Source organism: Aspergillus heteromorphus (assembly GCF_003184545.1).
Source record: "Aspergillus heteromorphus CBS 117.55 chromosome Unknown BO70scaffold_14, whole genome shotgun sequence".
Taxonomy (NCBI): Eukaryota; Fungi; Ascomycota; class Eurotiomycetes; order Eurotiales; family Aspergillaceae; genus Aspergillus; species Aspergillus heteromorphus.
The window spans coordinates 361,817-385,082 of record NW_020290419.1 but is presented as its reverse complement, the minus strand read 5'-3'; the positions used below and the strand labels follow the sequence as shown (position 1 = coordinate 385,082).

The 23,266-nt window shown below is 51.0% G+C and overlaps 9 protein-coding genes across 9 annotated transcripts; 4 read left to right on the top strand and 5 right to left on the bottom strand.

Moving 5' to 3' along the window:
- Nucleotides 1–96: 96 nt before the first annotated feature.
- Nucleotides 97–1,959, top strand: BO70DRAFT_429654 (MFS general substrate transporter; the record flags this gene model as incomplete). The annotated part of the gene is made up of 2 exons (XM_025548087.1): nt 97–527; nt 661–1,959. Exons 1-2 carry the CDS (start codon nt 366–368, stop codon nt 1,957–1,959), a joined length of 1,461 nt encoding a protein of 486 aa, XP_025398932.1. The 5' UTR covers nt 97–365.
- Nucleotides 1,960–1,987: 28 nt separating this feature from the next.
- BO70DRAFT_362579 (exosome catalytic subunit DIS3) lies at nt 1,988–5,379 on the bottom strand. Its single transcript, XM_025543345.1, has one exon. The coding sequence runs from the start codon at nt 4,978–4,980 to the stop codon at nt 2,170–2,172; it is 2,811 nt and encodes a 936-aa protein (XP_025398931.1). The 5' UTR covers nt 4,981–5,379; the 3' UTR covers nt 1,988–2,169.
- A 168-nt stretch (nt 5,380–5,547) lies between these two features.
- On the top strand, nt 5,548–7,012 carry BO70DRAFT_315852 (carbon-nitrogen hydrolase family protein). Its single transcript, XM_025540331.1, has 5 exons — nt 5,548–5,621; nt 5,698–5,790; nt 5,868–6,151; nt 6,212–6,290; nt 6,353–7,012. Exons 1-5 carry the CDS (start codon nt 5,610–5,612, stop codon nt 6,707–6,709), a joined length of 825 nt encoding a protein of 274 aa, XP_025398930.1. The 5' UTR covers nt 5,548–5,609; the 3' UTR covers nt 6,710–7,012.
- Nucleotides 6,783–7,785, bottom strand: BO70DRAFT_362577 (uncharacterized protein). Its single transcript, XM_025543344.1, has 2 exons — nt 7,309–7,785; nt 6,783–7,191 (listed from the first exon to the last, which is right to left on the bottom strand). The coding sequence occupies exons 1-2, from the start codon at nt 7,554–7,556 to the stop codon at nt 7,104–7,106; spliced, it is 336 nt and encodes a 111-aa protein (XP_025398929.1). The 5' UTR covers nt 7,557–7,785; the 3' UTR covers nt 6,783–7,103.
- Nucleotides 7,786–8,015: 230 nt separating this feature from the next.
- BO70DRAFT_46510 (bifunctional ATP-dependent DNA helicase/ssDNA endodeoxyribonuclease DNA2) lies at nt 8,016–10,080 on the top strand. The gene is made up of 3 exons (XM_025548470.1): nt 8,016–8,106; nt 8,178–10,014; nt 10,073–10,080. The coding sequence occupies exon 2, from the start codon at nt 8,240–8,242 to the stop codon at nt 9,875–9,877; it is 1,638 nt and encodes a 545-aa protein (XP_025398928.1). The 5' UTR covers nt 8,016–8,106; nt 8,178–8,239; the 3' UTR covers nt 9,878–10,014; nt 10,073–10,080.
- Nucleotides 10,081–13,823: 3,743 nt separating this feature from the next.
- Nucleotides 13,824–15,479, bottom strand: BO70DRAFT_315846 (ribonuclease P protein subunit p40). The gene is made up of 7 exons (XM_025540330.1): nt 15,331–15,479; nt 15,087–15,231; nt 14,929–14,991; nt 14,770–14,871; nt 14,552–14,698; nt 14,143–14,479; nt 13,824–14,082 (listed from the first exon to the last, which is right to left on the bottom strand). The coding sequence occupies exons 1-7, from the start codon at nt 15,472–15,474 to the stop codon at nt 13,860–13,862; spliced, it is 1,161 nt and encodes a 386-aa protein (XP_025398927.1). The 5' UTR covers nt 15,475–15,479; the 3' UTR covers nt 13,824–13,859.
- Nucleotides 15,480–15,944: 465 nt separating this feature from the next.
- On the top strand, nt 15,945–17,599 carry BO70DRAFT_337531 (WD repeat-containing protein). Its single transcript, XM_025541161.1, has 3 exons — nt 15,945–16,240; nt 16,331–16,643; nt 16,727–17,599. The coding sequence occupies exons 1-3, from the start codon at nt 16,128–16,130 to the stop codon at nt 17,417–17,419; spliced, it is 1,119 nt and encodes a 372-aa protein (XP_025398926.1). The 5' UTR covers nt 15,945–16,127; the 3' UTR covers nt 17,420–17,599.
- Nucleotides 17,600–18,407: 808 nt separating this feature from the next.
- On the bottom strand, nt 18,408–20,957 carry BO70DRAFT_46469 (putative C6 transcription factor Prf). The gene is made up of 5 exons (XM_025548469.1): nt 20,445–20,957; nt 20,065–20,347; nt 19,495–20,014; nt 18,939–19,430; nt 18,408–18,886 (listed from the first exon to the last, which is right to left on the bottom strand). The coding sequence occupies exons 1-5, from the start codon at nt 20,752–20,754 to the stop codon at nt 18,515–18,517; spliced, it is 1,977 nt and encodes a 658-aa protein (XP_025398925.1). The 5' UTR covers nt 20,755–20,957; the 3' UTR covers nt 18,408–18,514.
- Nucleotides 20,958–21,309: 352 nt separating this feature from the next.
- BO70DRAFT_362573 (mitochondrial 54S ribosomal protein uL2m) lies at nt 21,310–23,211 on the bottom strand. Its single transcript, XM_025543343.1, has 2 exons — nt 21,843–23,211; nt 21,310–21,774 (listed from the first exon to the last, which is right to left on the bottom strand). The coding sequence occupies exons 1-2, from the start codon at nt 22,962–22,964 to the stop codon at nt 21,673–21,675; spliced, it is 1,224 nt and encodes a 407-aa protein (XP_025398924.1). The 5' UTR covers nt 22,965–23,211; the 3' UTR covers nt 21,310–21,672.
- Between the last annotated feature and the right edge of the window lie 55 nt (nt 23,212–23,266).

Here is a 23,266-nt window from a genome sequence, read left to right as displayed (position 1 = left end):
ATGGGGGCGCTACTATCTCCCCTTGTGCGTGTGAATGTCAGTCCAATCAAGCACCCAGGAAGGTCGAGGAGATGGTCGGACTAATCGCCGCCCTGAATGTGGCCTCGGCCTCGTTGACTGGTTTAGCATGGCGGCGATCTTGCTTGCTTTCGCGGTATCTATGACACATCGGCGTCCTTTTAACTTCCCCTTTCCCGGGTTGCTTCCTTAAATCGTGGATGCTGGCTTGGGCATATATGCATCCTCGACTATCTTGGCTGCCCTTGACCGTTTCATGTGAATGCTCGAGTCTGTCGTCGATGCTGCGGCCGGAAATCAACGGCGGTGGTCTGGAGCATTGCGCGGTATCAACATAGCGGCCGGAAATGGCTGATAACACCCCAATAGACATCATTCACTCGCGAGAATTTGACGAGACCCCCGATCTAGATCCGTTGTATCAGATAGACGACCAACAGGAGCCGGCTCCCAAGGATACAGAAATCAAGCACGGGCACGACGTCCTCCCGGATGGTGGTTATGGCTGGGTTTGCGTTGCGTGCGTCTTCTGGATCAATGCGCATACGTGGGGAATCAACAGTGCAAGTTTTTCTGAACTCTTTCTTCGCGCTTCAGTCCCCCAGAGGTCAGGCTAACCACACACTCCCTTCCGAGGAATAGAGCTATGGTGTCTTCCTGTCTTACTACCTCTCAAGCAACGTGTTCCCCAACACTTCCGCGCTATCTTACGCCTTCACCGGCGGCTTGAGCATCTCCTGCGCCCTCCTGGTAGCCCCTTTAGCAACGCACCTCATCCACCTCTGCGGTACCCGTACGGTCCTCAACCTCGGAGTCTTCTTCGAGACACTGTCCTTAATCGGCTCTTCTTTCGCCACGCAACGATGGCACATCTTCCTCAGCCAGGGAGTCTGCTTTGGATGGGGAATGGGCTTTCTCTTTGTTGGAAGCGTGGGTATAACTCCTCAATGGTTCCATCGATGTCGCAGCCTCGCAATGGGCATCAATGCAGCCGGATCCGGCATTGGGGGACTTATCTACTCCCTTGCCGTCGGGGCCATGATCCCGAGACTCGGCCTGAGCTGGGCCTTCCGAATCCTGGGTATCATCTCTTTCGTCGTAAATTTGGTGTGTGCCAACCTAATGAGAGACCGGAACCATGATATCGGAAGCAAATACCACGCCTTTGCCTTTCCTCTATTCAAACGTCCCGAGTTCCTCCTCTTCCTCGGCTGGGGCGTCTTCAGCATGCTCGGCTACGTGGCCCTCCTATTCAGCGTTGCCAATTTCTCGCTGTCCGTCGGTCTTACCTCCCACCAGGGTAGTATTGTCAGTGCCTTGCTCAACCTTGGTCAGGGTCTAGGACGTCCTATCGTGGGTATGTTTAGTGATAAGCTGGGGCGGATCAACATCGCCACATTCTTGACTTTTCTTTGTGGATTATTCTGCTTGGTCATATGGACGTTCGCTCGCAGCCTGGGTGTGGTTTTGTTTTTCGCTATCCTCGTGGGCACCGTGGCTGGTACGTACTGGGCCACGGTAACCCCCGTGCTGGCGGAGATCATCGGTCTGCGAGACCTCCCCAGTGGTCTTAGCGTTACCTGGCTTGTTCTGGTTCCGCCCACGACGGTGTCCGAGGCCATTGCTCTTGTCTTGAGGGACAACGGCTCTAAGAATTTGGTCTATTTGAAGGTCCAGATCTTCACAGGGTTTATGTACATCGGCGGGGCGGTGTGTCTGTGGCTCGTGAGAGGATGGAAGATAGGTGATCTTGCGAGAAGACAGGAGCTATCTGCTGTGATGCCCCCTAATAACAAGGAAGATGAGAGTCCTGAACAGCTGGGTGAGAAATATCATGCCCCGAATGGAACAACCCCCCCAGGAACCCGGGAGGCGAAGAAATTTGAGCTGTGGTCTCCGACCCATCTACTGCGTAGCATGGTGGCTTCGAAGAAGGTTTAGATGTTCGACATTTTCAAATTGGCTAGATCGGCATCCTAGACAAAAATTCGCGCTGATGTTGATCAAGTATAGCGCATATACATACATACATACTTACCTTCATACCTACATACTTCCATACATACATACACACACGCACGTGGTCCCACTAGAGGCCGCTGGCATTCAATCAGAATGCAGTTCCAATATTCATTACTTATAACTTTTAATCTAGGCACTGCTGCCCAGAATCAGTATTCTGACTCTTCTCTTTCCTGCGCCCCGACCACCTTCTTCCTTCACGGAGCTGACGTTCACATTGACCTTCTGGAAAAGTTCGACCTTCACACCGCGGTCCGTTTCGGACTGTCCCTTGTTGGACACGTGGAGAGTGTACTCTTCATTGTCAAAGTCGCTCTGTCGCCGCATCACCAGCTCGCGCCGTTCCGCAACGGTCCGGAGACCGGCGTCATCGGAAAGCACGAAATCTTCCAGACGGACGACACCCTCAATTCCGAATCGCGGAACGAAGACAACCACGCCGTTCTCGAAGACACGCATGACGTAGCCCTCCTCCTCGATGCCACCATCCACCTTATTGGACGCCATCTTCTCGCCGCGCGCCTTGAGCGCCTGTCCGACGTAGTATTCGATGCTGGCTCGGCCGGCAAATTGCGCGTTGCGGTGTCGGTAGTTGATGTTTCGGCAAATGTCCTCCAGCCGGTTTCGGGTCATGACGCCCTCGACGACGGCGCGGCCGTCTTCGCCTTCGTAGTTGATCGCGGAGGCGAGTTGGCGATGAACCAGAAGATCGGCGTACCGACGGATCGGGGACGTGAAGTGTGTGTAGATGGGCGAGGCGAGACCGTAGTGACGGAATTCGGACTCCGCGTGGGCTCCGGCGCAGAAGTACTCGGCGGAAGTCATGCAGCGGGTGGCGAGGATGCGGACGAGGGTGTTGAAGAAGGGGTTCTTCTCGTCGACGCAGCGGTCAAGCGAGTCGGCAAGGGCACGAGAACTGGACACGTCGAGTCTCAGATCGCGCTTCTTGGAGAGTTGGCCGATAAGCTCCTCGAAGTTCTGCGGAGGAGGGGTGGCGTGGCGACGGAGCATGGCGGTTTGGGAGAATGTGCTGTAGATCTTCGAGGCAACAGTGATGTTGGCGTGAAGCATGAACTCCTCGACAAGACTGTTTGTCTCCAGCATAGACTTTGTTTTCACGTCTGCGAGAGGGTCGCCCACTTCGTCGTTGTCTGCTTCGATCCGGACTTCGGGCGAGGCGAGATTCAATGCTCCGGCGTCCATACGCTTCTGGCGGAGGATCTTGGAGAATCGGAGCAGGGTGCGCATGCTTTCGGTGAGTTCGTCCTGCGCGGAAGGGTCGTCGATGCGCTTCTGGGCCTTCTCGTAGCTGAAGGCTTCGCGGGAGCGAATGACGGATTTGGTGAAGTCTGCGGATACGACCTCTGCGTTGGGTGTCATTTCCCACAGGACGGAGAAGGCGTACCGTTCTACATAGGGCTTCAGGGAACAAAGATCGGTACCGAGAAGGTGTGGCAGCATGTCAATACGTTTGTCGACCAGGTAGACTGTTGTTCCACGGACACTAGCCTCGAGGTCCATTGCATTGTTCGGTTTGACGAAGTGTGACACATCTGCGATATGGACGCCAACTTCGAAGTTTCCGTTCGGCAATGGCCGTGCGTGAAGAGCATCATCAATATCTTGACAGCCTGGAGGATCGATACTGCAGATCAGAAGATCTCTGAGATCTCTCCGGCCCTTCCAGCCTATATCTTCCTTGCTAATAGGCACTCTCCAATCATGTCCTTCCGCAGGAAGACAGTCCAGAACAGCCTTCGGGAAGGGCTTGTACTGCACATCGTACTCGAGGAGCAAGGCTTCTGTCTCAGCACCCTTGGTTTCCAGCTCTCCCAGAGACCGGATGAAGTGACCAGTAGGATAGCGCGAATCACGATCCCAGGCATCGATTGTGACCAGGATGCGTTGACCCAACAGATCAGCAGCCTGTCTGGTGCGGACCCTGATCTTTGGCACTTTCTTGTCCATAGGCAAGACGAAGACAGTTTGCTGTCGGCGGCCAGAGCTGGCTTGGGCACCTGTTGACCCCGAATCAACAGTTCCGACATATTGGCGCCACCTGCGTTCCATCACTCCAACCACCTTAGCTGTCGGTTGCGGTCTTCCCTCGGAGCTTGTGCCGTGCGCCTTCTTGACCTCTTCTTGCAAAGCCTTCCGTTCCCTTTCCGTCACCACTGCCTCGGAATCCTCGCCGTCGGGGTTGTCGTTTTTCGTTACTGCCTCCTCATCGACGAGTTTAGTAGACGGCGTTTTCCACTGGTCCTTGGGTAGAACTTCAATCACCACAACGTCCCCGGAGATAGCCCGGTTGCTGTTATCGCGCCCCAGGATGAGGAGGGGCTTGTCGAATGCTGGGACGTTGACCGAGCCCTCCAGATAGTTGTACGGCGAAACATTGAAGACACCCTGATGCAGGGTTCCAGCTCTTATGCTTGTCATAAGTTTCGACTTTGAGTAGTACTCGGGGTAGAAAAGCTCGCCACGTGCGCCCTTTGCTTCCCGCGCTTCCCTCGACTCGTTGATCATATCAAGCAATCTATCAGAGTCCTCCAGACCTTTAACATAGTCAGACAACGATAATGCGCTAACATCTTCCTCCTTTGCTTTGCGCAGATTTTCTTTGTCATCCGTGATGACGACAATAGTGGGGATGTTTTTCTCTTTCTTTCCCTTCGCCGTCGTTTTGAGATGTTCCGTATACCACTTTGCCACCGTGCGCACAGCTCGGTCGTTTCTGTCGTTGATTGACTCATCCGGACCTCTCCTGACATGGGTTTCTAGTCGGAACTCGTTGAAGAAAAGGTAAAATCGTTTATCGTCGGTCTTGATCAGCGAAAGCAAACGGTTGTAGAGGGGTAGGGACTGGTTCTTGAGTTCCTCGAGGACGGTTTGAAGGATAATGACATCGTAGAACGCTCCGGTGTGTTCGAAAAGGTCCATTCCATTCAACAGCGCATTTGTATCGGGGACGAGGTAGTGGCCGCGAGGGAAAGCGCTGGTGCCCGCAGGATGTTCCGAAAGTACAAAAGGCGAAACTAAGTCGCATTAGCCACTGACATCAACCTGTATGCAGTCCACATTACTGTTTCCATTCGCATCCGCTGGTGCAGTCGTGGGGCATAGCGAGCAGAGCTTCGACGAGCAAGGAATGTCTTGTCTCAAGTAGAGCTCGCGGACAATCTTTTGCACTTTTCCACTTTTCGTGGACCGGACGAAGATTTTGCTGGTGACATTTGCAGCCTGCGGGTTCGAAGAGAGATCTCTCCGTAGGCTTTTCATCTTGTCGAAAAGCGACCGCGCTTTTGGCGGGTCAGTTGAATTTTCTTGCGATGGGAGGAGGGGCTTCCAGGGCGTTGGTGCACACCGTGACGTTTGGTTCTGATCGGGACCCGCGTGCTGGAGAGCGGAATCAAGACGTTGATCCGGATCAGGAAAGTCTACCGATAGCCGACGGATTGGGTTCCCTCGTGATAAGCAGGCCATATTCCATCATCAACAGCGGGTTGTCTTCAGTAAACACCTTTGCCTTGGATTACACCCAGATTACTAAATAATAACAAACGGTAGACATGGTTCTCGCAGTAAGAGATTGGAATCCCTTCCCTAGCTTTTCCATACGTACAGAACACTCACTAATATGTACTGCCTGTCCCATAGGCCGTGGGGCAGATATGCTCGACTGCGAATATCGCAACGAATTTGGCCCAGTGTCAAACACTGGTTCGCAAAGCAGCTGCAGCTGGTGCTAAGGTGTGCTTCTGGGCTTAGATTTTTCTTTCCTCATAATTACTTCGATTACAATCGGTATCCAACTAATGTTTCAGTAGGCATTGTTTCTTCCCGAGGCATCGGACTATATCGCTTCCTCGCCCGCGGAGACCGTTTCACTGGCACGATCCGTTCAAGACAGCGAGTTCGTATTGGGCCTTCAAAAAGAGGCTCAAATGGCCAATATCCATATCAATGTGGGCATTCATGAGCCAGCATCTAACGGAAAAATCAAGAACACCCTTGTCTGGATCAACGAGAAGGGTGATATTACACAACGCTACCAGAAAGTCCATCTATTTGACGTGGATATTAAAGGGGGCCCGGTACTGAAGGAAAGCGCGTGAGTTGGTACTTTCGAGCTTGAAATATGATTTGTTCCGCAGCTAACTCATATACGAAGGAGCGTCGAGAAAGGCACTGAGATACTACCCCCATTTGAGACTCCCATAGGGCGTGTCGGTTTATCGATTTGCTTCGATGTAGGTTAAAAGCGGACTCTATACCTGTCTATGCACAATGACTGACATGTATCCCTAAACAGTTACGGTTTCCCGAGATCAGTCTGGCGCTAAGACGACAGAATGCCCAGATCGTCACATATCCATCAGCGTTCACAGTTCCTACCGGAAAGGCGCATTGGGAAACTCTGCTACGAGCTAGAGCCATCGAGACGCAGTCCTATGTGATAGCTGCAGCGCAGTCTGGTCCTCACAATGAGAAAAGAAGAAGTTACGGCCACTCCTTGATTGTCAACCCTTGGGGGGAGATTGTGGCCAGTCTTGAAGATGAATACCAGGAACCACAGATTGCTGTCGCAGACATCGATTTGGATCTCCTTGCCAAGGTTAGAAAGGAAATGCCGCTACTCAGGAGAACGGATATATACCCCGAAGTATAACTGTCAGAGTTGATCCAGTGCAGTTCAACAAGTCGTGTAAATAATGCCCCAGTAGGGAGGACAAGGGTTTCTGTTTAATTGACGGTGGGTATCATATACCCAGTGCCGATACTATTGGTGACTGAGATAATCGCCATATATATCCATCTAAGGCAAGAGGCTTTACTTCCCTCCCTTTTGATAATCGTTCAACAAGTCAATGGAAGAAACCGGGATATAGCATGACAGATACACACGCAGGGAAAAGGAAGCGAACAATGAAATGAAATAGAAGCCCTGTCTAGGATCGGACATCAGATGCCTACTGGCACCTGTGCAATCACTCAACAAAATCTGACTTCCACGCCCGACCACTCTATGTACAGAGTACAAGAAACCTCCAGACCAAAACGCCTTACTTGCGCTGGGCCTTATCAGGGTCTTCTAGAATGCCCTCAGCCTCCAACCGCCGGCGAGCCTCCTCCAGAGCCCATGTTTGTATCCTGCAATCATGTCAGTCTACGGAGTTCAAAGCTTTTGAAGCGACGAAATCATCATAATGGCACGATGAAAAAAGACTGCCAACTCAACGGCCACATAAGAGACAGGGTTGAACATACGAAGTATCGGGCTTAAAAACGTATGCGACACCACCGACAAGAAGACTGCCGATGAATCCGTAGTACCACAGGTTCTCCCAGCCTTCCTTCACGTACTTCTGGCCCGGCTTGAGGCCAAAGAGATACCCGGTGGGAGGGTCATAGTGATCACCGCGGAGGTTGCTCCGGGTCGAGAAAGCCTGGATGTTCTGGGCCCGGGGGGGAAGGCAGCGAGCGCGGAGGCAATGCGACAATGGACGAGCAGACATGGTGAATATGTGGAGGGTCTGATGCAATCGAGGAGTCCCTAGTTTTCAGGCTGGATGGTAAGGGACCGACGGTGGCGGGTGAGAATCCCTTTCGGATACGGTAAGGCAACAACGGGTGAGAGAGAAAAAGAACCGTTCGACCAGCGACTATGGTGGTCAGGCCAATTGAGTGATTTTCAATACCACTGCTTTCGTTGGAACGGCAGGGGTGGCAGGTGGAGGGGTGATGTGACGGTCAAGCGGATGATGTTCTGAAGCCGCAAAAGGCCGATGACTGCTGGGATTCTGCCGCTAGTCCCGATCAGGCAAAATATCCATGCCGCCTTTCTGCCTGGTATCCAAGGCATTAGATGGTTTTGCACCTGAGGCAGGAGCGACTCCCGACGCGTCGCGTGTTTAAGACCAATTAGATCGACCTATTGCATCGTGCATCGGAAACATCGTTGCATGCGTTCAGCCCCTAGGTATGGTTTCATCTGTACTTGTCTTTTCTGACTATCATTCGTGACTAGTCTCACTGGGAAGTCTGATACTTTCCCATTAAGTACTGGTACTTACTGTAGCAGTCCCTTGAACCGTGAAAGGCCAATCTTGTTTGCTGTTGCTGACAGACTCATCTAGGCCTTTTATCTCGAAATGCCCTTTTACCCCCCAAGCCTCGAGGAACGCCAACTACAAGCACGATGAATAAAGGCCCTGGCCCTTCTAATGTTTCTTCACAATCCCGATCGAAACTGAACGCTTTTCGGTACAACAAAGAGGCATTAAGTCCGGACAAGTCCCCTCAGAAGACTGGGGTCAGCACTGGCCATGCGGACAAGGAAAATCAATCGTCATGGTTGAATGGTGTGGTGGAAAAAGGAAAGTTGGAATTACACAACCAGTGCATTACAACTGAGACTACAGAACCTAAGCTATGGAGAGAATGCCCCCATACCCCCGGAAACAGGATTCCTCTGTCGGACCTTATCGGTAATGCAGAAGACATCTTTAGTCGAGCTCCAACGCAAAACTATACCCCAGAAGATCATGTTGTCTGGCATCATGTGCCTGCAAGCTCCAACGCTGATGGAACGTCCCGGACTCCTGCAACGCATAACAAAAAGCGTCGTCACAGCTCGTCTCCCACTAGCTCTCCCCTGGCCGGGCCATCAAAAGTCAGGAGGAAAGGATCTTTGGATCAACAGAACTATCAGACACTGATGAAAACCCCACAAACCGATCTTGCTAGCGATCTATGGAATAACTACGCGGGTAAAACCCTGGCGAATGGCAAAGGAGAACTAGCTCAACCACGCCTTGCGAATCTGCTGTCATCATCACCACAGACTCCAGTTTCTGTGCGCACGGGACGGGACTCTTCTGGGCTAAGAAGGTCGAATAGCTGCATAGCTGAATGGCCTAGCTCGAAGGCAAAGCGAAGGAGGATTGATAAGGAAGATTCCAGCACGGGACGCAGCATATTCACCAGAACAAGGAGTAGCGTTGTCGACTCGGGGAGCTACAAATCCCCAAACATCAGCTCTCTCGTGAAACGGATCGAGAAGACTTTACAACCGACGCCAGGACCAGACCCAGGGGTATCTGACTCGTCACCTGTGCCTACGCGCCACCATGTTCGCCATGATCGACCAGCGTCTCCGGTGAATGATGGAGTCCAAAGTCGGCCGTTGGAACAGTCTAGTCAGACCAAGGAACCCAGAGTTATACAGGCTGTTTCTCATGACGTAAAACAGCTGGAAGAATCGTCGTCTGATTACGGAGACGATGATTTTGACCAAGATTTTATCGATCTTGCCGAGGCATCTATAGATCCGTTCGTGGACGATGGCTCCTCTAATACTCATAAGGCAGACCCGAGCGAAGAATGCGTGGACAACGTGGCTTCGAAAGAAGTTTACCTTCCGATAAGTCAGGTGAAAGATTCTAATCCTAGTTCGATGAAATCGAAACCGAATGCGAACTTACCAAATAGTAATGAACATGGCTTTGACGCTGACGAGTTCGACGCTGACGAGTTTGACGATGATTTTGATGGAATTTCGGATAACATCGATGACCTTCTTGTTGATTGCCAGGCCACTCCGACCATGAAAACGGCAAGGACCATTCCCAAGGAGCAGTCGACTGGCGAGCAACTTGTATCCGGAAGTGGATTTGGAAGCCTTTCCACGGCGAGACATGGCGCATACAATGAGACGAGACGAAGTCCAGGACTATCTGGTGACGAGTTTGACGATGATGGCCTGGACATAGAGGCTATCGAACAATCCATGGTGCACTCAGGAGTCGATGGATCAGATGACGTTTGTCATCCTTAGTGAGCACACTTGCCAAATATTTGCTAAGTCTCTATATATAGAACCTACGAAATCGACAAGCTATCAAACGTTACTTGGTTCTTGATATTGCTGAGTACGCGTATACAACCCCTAGAGGACGCGTCCAACCAGAACTGGTATGTCTTCGCATAGCCTGCCTCACATTACTTATTTACTCACTAACGCTGTTCAAAGGTACTTTCAGTACACGATGAGAGGACCAAAGAAAGGAAAGTGGTCATCCTTCGAGATTCATGGTTCGATAGCCCATGTATCAAGGAATCGTATATTCACTTGATCGGCGAATTCGACTCAAAAGGCCATTGCATCGTGGATGACTCCAACAATATGGTGATACTCCACCCTGATCACCTGGTGTCTGCGACTGTTGTTGCCGACTCTATCAGTTGCCAGCGCCGCGCAGTCCTTCAAGATCGGATAAAATACACATCCGATATAGGGAAGGCGCAAGTATTTGGAAATATTTTCCATGAGGTCTTCCAGGAAGCAATCAAGATCAATAAGTGGGATAACGTGTCGCTTAAGTTCTTGGTGGAGGCTGTAACTGCCAAACGCATGGAAGACCTATACTTGATCCGCATGAGTATCTCCGAGGCAGTCGAGTATGTCATGAGCAGAATACCAGGTGTGCAGGATTGGGCAGAGCGGTTTCTCAGGGCAAAGCCAACCGTGAGTTAAACTTGGCAGTCTTGCAAAATATCCATACTAATTGGTTCTCAACTCAGGCCGAGTCTCTTGTTGAAGATCGTGGCAACTCCAAGCTTAGCCTAAGCATCAATAAACTCCTCGAGGTCGAAGAGCACATTTGGTCCCCAATGTATGGACTGAAAGGCAACGTTGATGCAACTGTGCAAGTTACCTGTCACGATGGAGAAAGCGACAAGAACCTGGTCATCCCCCTTGAACTGAAAACGGGCAGTAGAGATACAAACCATGCGCACAGAGCTCAGACAGCACTCTACACTTTGTTGCTTTCCGATCGCTATGGTAGGAGCCATCCCTATCTAGCCATCCAATTCGAATATCACTAATAGTCTACTCTTTTGTACTGCAGATGTGGAGTGCACATTTGGGCTGCTATACTATCTGGAATTAACAAAAATCTTCCGAATTCGTGGGGTCAGATTTGAACTTCTTCAGATGATTCAACAACGAAACCGCATAGTTGGTTATATGCGCGAGAGAAAACAACTTCCACCGATGGCCAAAAAGTCCTCGTTTTGCAACAAGTGCTACTCAAAAACGCCCTGTTTCATTTATCACAAGCTTGCGGATGATGGAGACGGTGAAACAAGTGGTCTCGGCGACGACTTCATCAAAGCCATGGATCATTTGACACCCAAAGACAGCGATTTCTTCAAGAAATGGGATGATTTACTGACCAAGGAGGAACGCAGCATGATCAGATTCAAGCGTGAACTATGGACTCTGCTTAGCAGCGAGCGTGAAGCTCTGGGCCGATGTTTCGGCAATGTTGTGATAGACTCTGGGTCATCTTACGAGGACAGTGAGGGGCCTAAGATTAATCGCTTTCGCTACACCTTCGTCAAGAAGGATGCGCAGCCTTCATTCTCATTTACTGAATCTCAGCTTACACTTGGGGAGCCGATTGTGGTTTCTGACGAAAAGGGTCACTTTGCGCTTGCGAACGGATATGTCGTGCAAGTTAGCCGGAAACACATTACTGTCGCCGTCGACAGGCGACTACACAATGCCAGAACTCGGACTGAAGGCTTCAATGCCAAAACAAACCAATCGTTCAAAGGGATCATGGAAATTCCCGATGGTGCCTCTTCTTTACCGGCTGAAGTAGAAGAGCCAGTTTATCGTCTGGACAAAGACGAATTTAGTAACGGCATGGCGATTGTCCGCACCAATCTTGTTTCTATGATGGAACGGGACCTTTTCCAGGCCAAACAGTTGAGAAGATTGGTTATTGAAAAAGAAGCACCCACGTTCAAAACCACGATGTCTGGATCTTATCTGTCTGGCCTTGAAAAAGCAGCCTTGAACGTCGACCAAAGACGAGCAATTGATAAGGTCATGAGCGCCAGTGACTATGCCTTAGTTCTTGGAATGCCGGGCACTGGAAAGACGACGACTATTTCTCATATCATTCGTGCTTTGGTGGCGCAAGGAAAGAGCGTCCTCTTGACCTCGTACACTCATACAGCGGTTGATAATATCCTCTTGAAAATTAAGGACGATAATTTTCGCATCTTGCGGATTGGAGCTCCCGCAAAAGTGCATCCGGACGTTCAAGAGTTTGCTGATCTAGCAGCAATCCCTAAACATACCATGGAAGAGCTCAAAGCATCCTACGAAGATTCGCAAATAGTGGCAACAACGTGTCTCGGAGTTAGCCATGGCATATTTTCTCAACGCGTGTTCGACTATTGTATTGTCGATGAGGCCTCCCAGATCACGCTTCCTGTGTGCTTAGGTCCCATCCGAATGGCGAGGACATTCATCCTCGTCGGGGACCACTACCAGCTGCCGCCCCTGGTGCAAAACAAAGAGGCCCAAGAAGGTGGCTTGGATGTTAGCCTGTTTAAGTTACTCTCCGACTCACACCCTGAATCTGTTGTCAACCTCGAACACCAGTATCGAATGTCTGAGGATATCATGCTTCTTTCTAATACTCTCATCTACTCTGGTCGTCTGAAATGCGGAACATCGGAGGTAGCAACACGTTCTCTTGTCGTTCCTCATATCGGGGGTTTAAAGCAACATCATGCCGACACATTGCCTCTGTCACCAAGTCAGCGACAACTCTGCTTGGGCACAAGTCAGGGCCGCTGTTGGCTCAGAGACCTCATAGAACCGTCTGCCAAAACTCGCCTTGTTAATACCGATACGCTGTCCAAACCCGCACGGGACGTGGCAAACGGTTCGCGAATTGTAAATCCCACCGAAGCAACACTTTGCAGCCGGCTTGTGGAAGCTTTCATCTCATGTGGTATTCCAGCGCGTAGTATAGGAGTTATCACGCTTTACCGGAGTCAGCTCTCACTTCTAAAGCAGAACCTCAACCGATACTTACCCGACCTTGAAATGCACACCGCGGATAAATTTCAAGGACGCGACAAGGAAGTTGTTATTCTCAGTTGCGTGCGGAGCAATGCGGATAACAATGTCGGTGACCTACTCCGTGATTGGAGACGTGTCAATGTTGCTTTCACCCGAGCACGGACCAAGCTTCTCGTTATCGGGAGCAAGAGCACTCTTCGTGATGGCAACGAGCTCTTAGGGAAGTACGTGAAGCTGGTCCAAGAACGTGGGTGGATCTACGACCTGCCCAGGGATGCGTTGGAGGACCACATCTTCGAATCTGACTTCCTTTTGACCCAATCTCACCGAGGCGGGTCTACGCCTAGTCCGAAGAAAAACCATCTGTCATTCAACAAGACCTCCCGCAACCCCCTCAGCCCCATTCAGGCCCGAGTATCACCGAAGGGCTTTAGGCAGCCGGCCAAAAAGGGCTCGAAGTTGCTTAGTGGTAATAAGGTTCTTGGAAATCGACCAGTACTGCAGGATATGGTTAATGATCTTGTCGGATAACTGTTATCTCTATTTTGATTATCAGTTACCTTGGCTATTTGTCCCGCTGTTTATTTTGGGCGCATGATGGTTTGGGGGTGAGGCTTAAGGTCAAGGCTTGGAGGCGATTTTTTGGATACCACTGGACATCCGGGACAGGTTGAATGGTTTAATACATATGATACCTATCTATTAAATACGGTTTTTGATATGCCATGCTTGTTGCTTCATGAGATATTATGGTGCTTGGTACATGCGTAGTTGAAGTCGCTTCTGTCAATAATGAATGATACCAGCATCCCTTTTTCGGATCCGTATTCATGTGGACGATGCAAGAGGATGTTTCATTTAATCAACAAACGCAACTTTAGAATTTGGGTATTTTGAAGAGCAGGTTATAAAAGATCTATCCCAACACTATCTATACAACTGAAGCGCCGACAAACTCCCAACAGACAAAATGTGGACCACCCTGTTGAGAAGAGCTGTCATCATGTCCTTTCACCTTCTGCCCTTTCTCCATGCCCATTGTCGGAAGCACCATAACTGTATACCCATCTTTTGCCTCCACAGCCTCTCTTCCCAGTGCGCTTGAAGAAAGAGAAAACCAGGTAGAGGCATTGGAATCCTTCGAGGTTTCTCTCCTAAAGAGTAGATTAGCCATGTCTGGACGTTGCAACGGAAAGGCAATAATAATAACATACAACACCGTCACAAATAACTCGAGAATCCACCGGGGCGGAATAAGCCCACGCCACTTGAGACTGACAAGCTCGGAGGCCTGCGCCTCGTCCGCGTCTGGTACGCTGTAGCGACAAAGGAACGGATCTACCTCGTCATTGGGAGCGACTCGAGGCGATCCGAGTGAGACCATCGCAAGCCATTCGGAAAGCTCATAACATTGGTCTTGCAATTCCTCCTCACGGGCTTCTCCTGGGATATATATCTTGTGGAGGGGTGGGACGAGGGTGCTGCCAAGTTCTGTGGAAGAGACTTCACAGTTTAGGATTTGGGGGTGGTTTCCCTTGAGTGAGAGATCATCTATCTTTGTATTAGTTGCCGGAAAGACGAGTTGTTCTCCTCGAATCGTTTGGAATAGTATCAGGTGCCTACCTTCGGCAATGCCGTTTGATTCCGAAGCGAGGTCAAAGAAGAGCCACGTAACGGACTGGGTAAGGACGTTTTTGAAGGCCCATACTATTCTCTCGAAGCCTTTCTTTCCATGCATCATGGAGGGAAGTCGCAGGTTGATCTCCACGGCTATCGAGGTTCGTTCATTAGCATGGATGGGTTGATTTAGATAATTTTGGGTCTCAACTAGAAGCACGTACCGTATCTTTCCTTTGCATGCTTTCTTGCCCCGCTGCGGATCGGTTTACCCGTGAGTCCAGTTCTCTCGAAGAGTTCTTTGCTAAGCTCTAGCTTCAAAATACCTGTAAATCCGTCAGCCAGATGGTTTCCTGTACACCATCGTGCCGAGATAAACAGACCATCGTGGAGAGTAAAGACACTGTCTGAGCCTGAACGGCCTTCCGAAATCATGAGAACATCTCCTATGAAATTCGTTAACCTCAGTTGTTTCATGCTTTAGATGGAGCCAAGAGAAAAAGAGATCAAGAATAGAGCGTAGGAGACAAGAATTCAATACCAGTTTTGATATATGTGCTGAAAAATTCGGTCTCAAGTAGAGATGAAAGTGACATGAACACTCTAGCATATCGTAGCTTTTGTATTTTGCTCTCTAGAGAATTTTGGACGTTCGAGTACACCTCTTTCGGTAAAATGATTCCAACCTGTGAACTGATTAGCTCTGATCTCCTTCAAGATCCACAAGAAAAAAAAGGATGAAATATTCAAAGCTACTCAATCGAAGAGACTGGGGTATATCTTACCGTGTGGACGAAAGGGCGACTGAGAATGGTCGAGAAGGGTGACCGCTTGGTGGGCGGATGCTCGGGATTGATAAAGGCAGGAAGTTGCGCTATAGTCGTGTAGCACTTCTCACGCCGAGACGTGTCATCCTCGAAGTCAAGCATAGCTTTGGGGGGGGGGGGGGGGGGGGGGGGCAGCAGGAGGGTGAATTATCTCGTCAGGCTGTTCGGCTCAATGTTTGACGCAGACAAATGAAGTCGGTGGTGGTTACGCCCGGAGAGTTTTTCAGCCCTATACGATAGCTGCTGGATTCCCGTCGGTAGTCTGGGTGCCTCAATATATCCAAGACGGAGAACACCCGTACATTTGACCTAGAATGTGTCCTAGTAGACAAGATTGTCTACAAAAGAAACAATCAGGGAGACGATGTTCCTGAATAGAATGCCAGCTCCAGCCCTCAGCAACTGGCGAGTCGCTGCATTATGTCATCTCGATACCAAAATTTACAATGGCGAGCTCCAGCCAATCACCGGGCACCGGCCGGCCTCTGCGAGTGCGGGCATCGATTGATCGATCACCGCGCGCAGTGGCTCTCGCAAGCCTCCCCCGCAGTCAAACAACACCTCCTCGCAATTGTTCTTTGTGACTAGATACTATTACTGTCAAATTAACCGGTGATCCCGCATACTCTCCTTGTGAGACAGTCCCTCTACACCGCCAACTTCTGCCCCTCGGGGCGTCCGTCCATCCGGGCTGCTGCTGCCGCAATCGCAAATCCGCCAGCAGCAGCATTAACCACCCAACCGCTACCTGCGCAATGGCTCCCCCTCGACGGAATCTTCTCCCCAAAGACCGCTTTGCCTTCTCATTTGGAAGCCTAAAGACACAAAATTACCATGATCCCGTTGCACGTGGGAACGGATCTCATACGTGCGTGGCCTTCTGAAGAAACCCCCCTCAACACGCGCCAACATTTGGATCGACACACTGAATGCTAATACAAGCTGTCGCGCACTTTAGGATTCGCACAATAGCCTGGAACCCCACCGGTCAGCTTGTCGCTACGGGCTCTGCAGACCGTACTCTTCGAATCTGGAACCCCGAGCGCTCCCAGGTGAAATACTCAACCGAGTTGCGCGGCCATACCGCCGGCATCGAGAAGGTCGTTTTCAACCCCGTTCGAGACTCAGAGCTAGCCAGTTGCTCTACGGATGGAACCGTTCGCGTTTGGGATGTCCGCACTAAGACTTGCGTCAGCCGTCTAGATGTGGGAGGCGAGGCATTTACCTTGTCTTGGTCGGCGGATGGCAGTGTCATGGTTGTTGGCAGGAAGGTCAGTACAACATACCAGCCCATGATCCAATGCGCTCCGGCTTTCTGCCCAAAACATCTAACCAACACGCCCTCTATCTACAGGACGATACCCTCATCCCCATCTCTATCGAGTCTCCCTCCAGTCCGAGCATCCTCGCCGATGGAACAACATCTAACGCACCCGGACCCCCCCAAAAGCCCAACCTAGCACCATCGATCTATAGAGCGCTAGAGCCGCACCCCCAACCTATCCAGACCAATGCAACAACCTTCTCCCATCACATTTCCAAATCCGACACACCCAGCTTTCACCTCTTCGCGACCACCGGCGAGGGCACCGTCAAAATCATCTCCTACCCCTCCTTCAACGTCCTCCACACCCTTCACGCCCATACATCTGCCTGTCTATCTATCGCGTTGGCGCCTACGGGCCGCTACCTCGCCATCGGAGGCAGCGACGCACTTATATCTCTATGGGATACGACAGACTGGATCTGCAAACGCACCGTCTCGAGCAATAACGGTGGTGCCGTCCGCGGCGTGAGCTGGAGTTTTGACGGCAGATTCATCGTTGGTGCCTGCGACGAGGTAGGCTGCGGTGGAAATGGCCTGGAGATCTTCCATGCCGAAACCGGTGAAAGTGTGTACACTGTCCCCACGGGCGGAAACGCCAACTCCGGTATACCTGCTGTCGCGTGGCATCCGTCGCGGTACTGGCTGGCGTACTCTACCACTGCCGATGGGTCTGGGCCGGGCGGGTTGAAGATCGTGGGAGCTGCAGGTGGGAGCTTGTAGTTCACCATAGTGGTTTTCTTCCCTTTCTTGGCGTTTGGTATGCTGGGGGGTTATTATTTTATGACATTTACGGCAGGATTTGAGCGTCATGGGTTGTACATATGTCTTGAATATCAACTCGTTCAAACAGTACTGTGGGGCTGGAATTCTATGAACAGTTACAAAATAAGTATTCTTGCCACCAATATGCAATCAGTATTTACCGTGAACATAGTAGTACCAAGTTAGATCTCAGCCATTCGCTCCCTTTCCAAAAAAAAAAAAAGAGTCTGTAAGAAAATTGCACAGCATACGGTGCAAGACCCAGGATGATCATTCCAAATCCCGTATATCATTCGTCAATATACACATCCATTGCGTCGTAAACACATTCTTCACGTAACTACTGAGTAGGGACTGACTAAACCAGCTAGGCAAATAACAGATACACCCATCAAATAAGTTCAGGGCATTGAGCTCAATCACTGCCAAGTTTCCCAGTCCGCCGCTGAAAGGAACTGTCCCCACTGGGCATCGCTTAAAGCTTCGAGTCCATTAGGCACGCTCCCCAAATTGTCGTTACCGAGATCAGAGGCTGCGATGTTAGATGTGTCCCACACAGGATGATTTGAGGGTGAGGTCTCGGGACCTGTTCCCGTAGAGCCAAGTGGAACTGGCTGTGTGGGAAAGGATACGTCTGTGTATTGGACTGGGGTTAATGCACCGAACGAGTAGAAGTATGGCTGGAGGGGGTGATGGCGGGGAGCTTGTTGGGATGGCTGCGGCGTCGGGGCGTAATCTGACCCCACGTAGGGTAGATTGAAAGACGAGTTCAGGTGTGAAGATAGTGGGTTATCCGGTATATTGTCGGGGTTGTCGTCAGAGTCTGGTGATATGGCCATATTTGGATTTGCCCCTGGTCTTCTACCTTCGGCCCTTGATATGCAGTCTGAAGTAGAGCCGCGTCTCCTCTTTTGGACGTGATCGGTTGTTGTGCTGCCAGCATCCGGTTGCAGTTCTCTGGGATTTTGTCGACTTGAATGTGAGGGCGGCGTGGGTATGGTATTCCCAGATGTGCCTTGCGAGGAATCTGGAGAAACTCCGTCGGCGTGTGCTTCATGTGGGTTTTTCTTTACCTGAGAAGAGGTGTTTGTGGTGACTTTGCCAGCGGAGGTCTAAAGGATAAGTAAGGGTCAGCCGCTGTTTGCTTTTCCAGAAGTGTGGTTTTCTTACCGCGTCTTGTTGTTGGCCACCCGTGAAGCATGCACTTTTCGATTGCAGTGCGTCACCAAAGGCCGAGCCTTCAATGTCGAGATTCAGTTGGAGTATGAATGATCCTGTCAACGGGTTCTTGGTTTTCAGCTTATGCAGAGCAGAGAAGGCAAATTGCAAAGATGAACGAGCTGCTGAGTCGCTGGGACGAAACTTCAAGTATTGTATGAAGACACGCGCGGCCAGATAGACACAGAACGACATGAAAGGATTCATCTATATCGGGTTAGCACAATCTCGCGACTAGCAATGTCCGTTGTAAACTTACGACACTCAAATCTAGATGGCTGATCATTTTCATTATGTTAGAGATTTGATCCGCAGCTACAATACACCTTCGCTTGCTTTCCGTAGCAATCTGTTCTGGCATTTTATTCTTCTCCGATTTGAATATAGCCGCCTGGTGTAGGCATATTGTTGCCGTGTGGATAGCCATGTTGCAGAATATAACGTTTGGATCGGTTGTTCCAACTGACAGACGAAGATGGCACGGCATGGCCAGGGATATGTGGAGCAATATATTGTCGAGGGACCTGTGTCGCTGCCAGTATACGCCGTTGAGGTCATGGTCATTATCTTGCGGCTCAGGCCGATGAAGATGAGTTATATTCCTGCCGAACATGCACCCTAAGACCACGACGCCTCCATATGGAGACAGCATTGTTATATCCTCGCCCTCCAGAACATCGGGAAGAAGTGGTGTCTCTTGGGGTGTATTCTCGATGAAGGATTCATCTGACGCAGGAAGCTTTGAGGATATCTGTGCAGCTCTGTCAGCAAAGGCTATTTTTGAAAGGAGATATGTACCCAAGGTAGCTACTGACATCTCTTTCGTCGATCGTGAAAGGCCATCCAGTGCCAATGCTCGCGTATCGATCAATACAAAATGCCGCCCAGAATACCCTCCTCCGCTCTTCTTTTTCGGTCCAATCATTAGCAGGTGGCAGTGTCTGTTTGACATCGAGACCCTGTCCATCTAATCGATTCAAGCCCATCATGATTGCCAGTCGAGAAGCCTTTCCAGAGCTCAACCACGCCCGAGGGAAAAACATCATTTTGAATTCGTACGTGCTGATAAGCAACCAAGCTTGACAGTGTGCCAGAGAAACCACCCGCCCCCCGAGCCCTTTCAGCTCATCTAATTCAGCATACTTGCGAGATTGCTGATAGAAGGTTTCATGTAGACTGGAATACTTGTCGCTAACAGACGCGGCAAGGCACCATATCATGTACTGTAGACACACCGGGGGCCGTGAACTAGGAGCGAAAGCCAAAGATGCTAGATACTTTGGGCGATGTATCATGGGTAGCCCGGGATGAACTTTCTCGAAATAGATAGCATTCCTATAAGAATGAGGAAATAGATCGAAGGCACGATACAGGGAAGGGCATACAATTCATCAATGACCTCCTGTGCCGGGAGGGGTTCCTCCAGCCCTAGCGATATCAACTCACCTCCCGATGTGCTTGAGCGGGTTCCTTCTGCCTCTGAAAATGCTTGGACCGAAAGCGCAGGGGCATTTGCTCCGTCTAAGAGCGACATGGAGGGGTCGACGTCATCCCCGGGAGGTGCTTGGAGTACGCCAGTCAACGAGTTCGTTGCTGCGAAGCTTGCGCCATTCTCCAGGCTTGGGTGCGCATTAGCCTCCTGACTTTTGAGCAGGGTTTCTACCTGGGCTGCAGAGGTACAGGAATGTCAGCAACGAATACGGCAAAAGTGGCTTCTCGGCACGACATCATGGTGTGCATGGAGATCATCGAGACGCCGACATACCCAGACGTGCTTCCAGTTGCTTCACATAACCCCGCTTGGGTCCACTCTTCTTTCGTACTTCATCGTAGATGCATTCATGGCCTAACCGAGAGCAAGTCCCGCAGCTAGGTCTCTTGCCGTCGCATCTCAACTTCCTCTTCCGGCAGAGGACACATGCGATGCGCTTGGGGCGAGGAATGTAATGACTGTCTGCGTCGCTGTGTGCTGTATTGACTGGCGCTGTATTTTCATGTGCTGTACTTTGCTGTGGCTGAGACGAAAAGGCTTGAGGTTCAAAGTGCTGTGTAAGAGCGTTGAAAGTATCTGCCATGGCCGTGCATGTGATTCGGAGGTGGAAATGCGGAGCAGGTGGGTTTGGGTTCTGCGGCGTAAGGGGGCTGGAAGTGCTGGACCCCGATCATGGGCATTCATAGAGCATCGAAACGACGACGAGAAACGGGGCTTGCGTCTGAATGGACGAGAACGATGAGTTACGAGGACCTGAGCGCATTTGAGGAACTTGTATCGGCTAGGCTGGGGGCGCTACTCCGTACAAAGACCCCCTGACAGGTTAGTCACGGATGAATCATGTTGAAGCGTTCGTTGCGGGGAGCAAAGGAGTGAGGCTTACTGTTAGTCGGTCTTCACCCACACGCTCAAAGAGAGCCCTTCTCTGCGAACCAGGGAATTGAATCGAAGGCGGGATGTGTGGCCAATGCTTCCGACCTCCAGGTCTCCTCCAGCTACTTCCACAGCCACTCCTAGGCCGGGAACTTACCCGCCTGGTGAGGCTCTAAGCACGCCACATGCAGGCATCGTATCATGGAAATATGGAGCGCATCAACATCGGTCTCTTGATTAGAGGCGGGGACACGAAGCGCCCAGGAACAAGGCCGTTACAAAGAACCAGTTTCATTACGAAAACACTTCGCATCCGCTCTCTCGAGGCAACAGGGTTGTATTCAACCCCCATGTAGTATACAGGAGAAACGCCAGAGTATAAAGAAACGGACACGTGAAGGGAACCGATATGTTACAACAAGATGAACAGGCAATTAAGCGTTCGGCAGTCTAAAACCAAGTACTGACAAAAAGGACCTTGGGTAAATGCGAATTTCAGAGTAATCATACTCTACCCTACTCAACTCATTCCCTGTACAGTGATATCACCACACTTCAGTAGAACGTCATATTGCCATAAAGAGGATGAAGGGACAAGGGAGAAATGTATACATAGTCGCTGGCATGCTCAGTGGTATCCGCGACGACGCTTGCCCTGGTTACGGACTCTGGGCAGAACCACTGCCTTGTTGACCTTCCACTTAGGGCGAGTCTTGTATCCGGACTTGGCCTATAAGCGAAGCAGATTAGCATGTCAAAAGCCCGGGAGTAGGACGAGGGAAGGTGGTTGGAACATACCGGCAGACCCCAAGGACTCTTTGGATCAACATTACCCTTCGACTTGCCTCGACCACCACCGTGGGGGTGGTCCTGGGCGTTCATGGCAAGACCACGAACCGTAGGGCGAATGTTCAGCCACCGTGACCGTCCAGCCTTTCCAAGCTGGCGGTACTGATACATGGGGTTACTGGCGACACCAACAGTTGCACAGCAGTCCTTGTGAATAAGTCGAACTTCACCACTCTGGAGACGAATGGTAATATGCTCAACGACGCGCTGCCGCCTTTGCTTTTCACGCTGGGATAGAGGCTTTGTGGTTTCGTTTCCATCCTTGTCTTTGTAGACCATCTCGGTTTCATCGGGGTTCACCTGTGCGTCGACACCCTTGGAGAGGACCGTGGCAAAAGTACCAGCACTGCGGCAGAGCTGGCCTCCCTTACCCGGACGTAGACCAACATTGAAGACCAGGGTACCGACAGGCATCATGTGCAAAGGCATGCAGTTTCCTCTCCATGCAGTTCTGGCAGCAAGCACACCAGGGTCTACACTTCCTCCCATGCTCTGCAACAGATCCTCCGGGATGCCAGGCATGAAACTATGAACAACATCGCCCGCTCTCATACCCTCTGCAGCCAGGATATAGCTCAATTTCTGAGTCTCCTGGCTACGGACAAGGGCAATGTGAGCGCTCCGGCCAGGGTCATGTTCAATGCGCTCCACCACATGTGGCCCTGGAGCAGCACGCTCAAAATCGACCGTTCGTATGCGGCGCTTGTGACCACCACCACGATGCCGGACAGTCACTCGACCTGAATTGTTTCGACCACCCTTACCGTGACCGCGCTTGGGGAACGTCAACTTCTGCACCGGGCGACCTTTCCACAGGTGGTCATTGACGGGTCTGCGCAAATGTCGGATACCGGGGGTACGTGGTTTATATGTGCGCATGACAGCACTAGCATCACGGGTGGGTGGAGGTGCGAAGGAGATACTCGTGTCGTATGCTGAACTCGAAGTCTCGTTGGCGGCCGGCTTCTCTTGTTCGCGGACGACAGTCGAGTATGCCCGGGGCGGGATGACCGAAGAGAGGCATCTGAAAGGGAGCCGAAGACCCGTCAGGGCCAACCGAGGTTGAAGCATATTGACGAGAGTATAGAGTAGGATATTGGAAGGGGGATCGAGGGACAATCAATCGTGATCGGAGTTGTCAAACCTGTGCCGCGGAATGGGATGACAGGTTGTGAGAGGAAAACGTAGCAAGCTACTGCTCAAACATGCTTAAGGACGAGAGATATAAAGCAAGCAATTGGAGAAATCAGCGTCCCTGACACCGCTGACCGCAACACCCTGCTCAATTGGAGTGATGTCGAGACACCGGTGACGATAGCGGCACTTCGACTCGATCCTCCGGAGCGAAAATGTCTGGGATGTGTGGCTTGACC

Coding starts and splice junctions, on each gene's coding strand:
- BO70DRAFT_362579 (XM_025543345.1), bottom strand. CDS start 4,980: ATGGACCTTTTCGAACACACCGGAGCGTTCTACGATGTCATTATCCTT.
- BO70DRAFT_315852 (XM_025540331.1), top strand. Junction 5,791..5,867: donor CAGCTGCAGCTGGTGCTAAG/GTGTGCTTCTGG, acceptor ATGTTTCAGTAG/GCATTGTTTCTTCCCGAGGC. Junction 6,152..6,211: donor CCGGTACTGAAGGAAAGCGC/GTGAGTTGGTAC, acceptor TCATATACGAAG/GAGCGTCGAGAAAGGCACTG.
- BO70DRAFT_362577 (XM_025543344.1), bottom strand. CDS start 7,556: ATGTCTGCTCGTCCATTGTCGCATTGCCTCCGCGCTCGCTGCCTTCCC. Junction 7,192..7,308: donor GTTTTTAAGCCCGATACTTC/GTATGTTCAACC, acceptor ACATGATTGCAG/GATACAAACATGGGCTCTGG.
- BO70DRAFT_46510 (XM_025548470.1), top strand. CDS start 8,240: ATGAATAAAGGCCCTGGCCCTTCTAATGTTTCTTCACAATCCCGATCG.
- BO70DRAFT_315846 (XM_025540330.1), bottom strand. CDS start 15,474: ATGCTTGACTTCGAGGATGACACGTCTCGGCGTGAGAAGTGCTACACG. Junction 15,232..15,330: donor GTCGCCCTTTCGTCCACACG/GTAAGATATACC, acceptor ATCAGTTCACAG/GTTGGAATCATTTTACCGAA. Junction 14,992..15,086: donor CAGCACATATATCAAAACTG/GTATTGAATTCT, acceptor CGAATTTCATAG/GAGATGTTCTCATGATTTCG.
- BO70DRAFT_337531 (XM_025541161.1), top strand. CDS start 16,128: ATGGCTCCCCCTCGACGGAATCTTCTCCCCAAAGACCGCTTTGCCTTC. Junction 16,241..16,330: donor CGTGGGAACGGATCTCATAC/GTGCGTGGCCTT, acceptor CGCGCACTTTAG/GATTCGCACAATAGCCTGGA. Junction 16,644..16,726: donor TCATGGTTGTTGGCAGGAAG/GTCAGTACAACA, acceptor CTCTATCTACAG/GACGATACCCTCATCCCCAT.
- BO70DRAFT_46469 (XM_025548469.1), bottom strand. CDS start 20,754: ATGGCAGATACTTTCAACGCTCTTACACAGCACTTTGAACCTCAAGCC. Junction 20,348..20,444: donor GCAACTGGAAGCACGTCTGG/GTATGTCGGCGT, acceptor GTACCTCTGCAG/CCCAGGTAGAAACCCTGCTC. Junction 20,015..20,064: donor CAGGAGGTCATTGATGAATT/GTATGCCCTTCC, acceptor TCATTCTTATAG/GAATGCTATCTATTTCGAGA.
- BO70DRAFT_362573 (XM_025543343.1), bottom strand. CDS start 22,964: ATGCTTCAACCTCGGTTGGCCCTGACGGGTCTTCGGCTCCCTTTCAGA. Junction 21,775..21,842: donor AGAGTCCTTGGGGTCTGCCG/GTATGTTCCAAC, acceptor CTTCGCTTATAG/GCCAAGTCCGGATACAAGAC.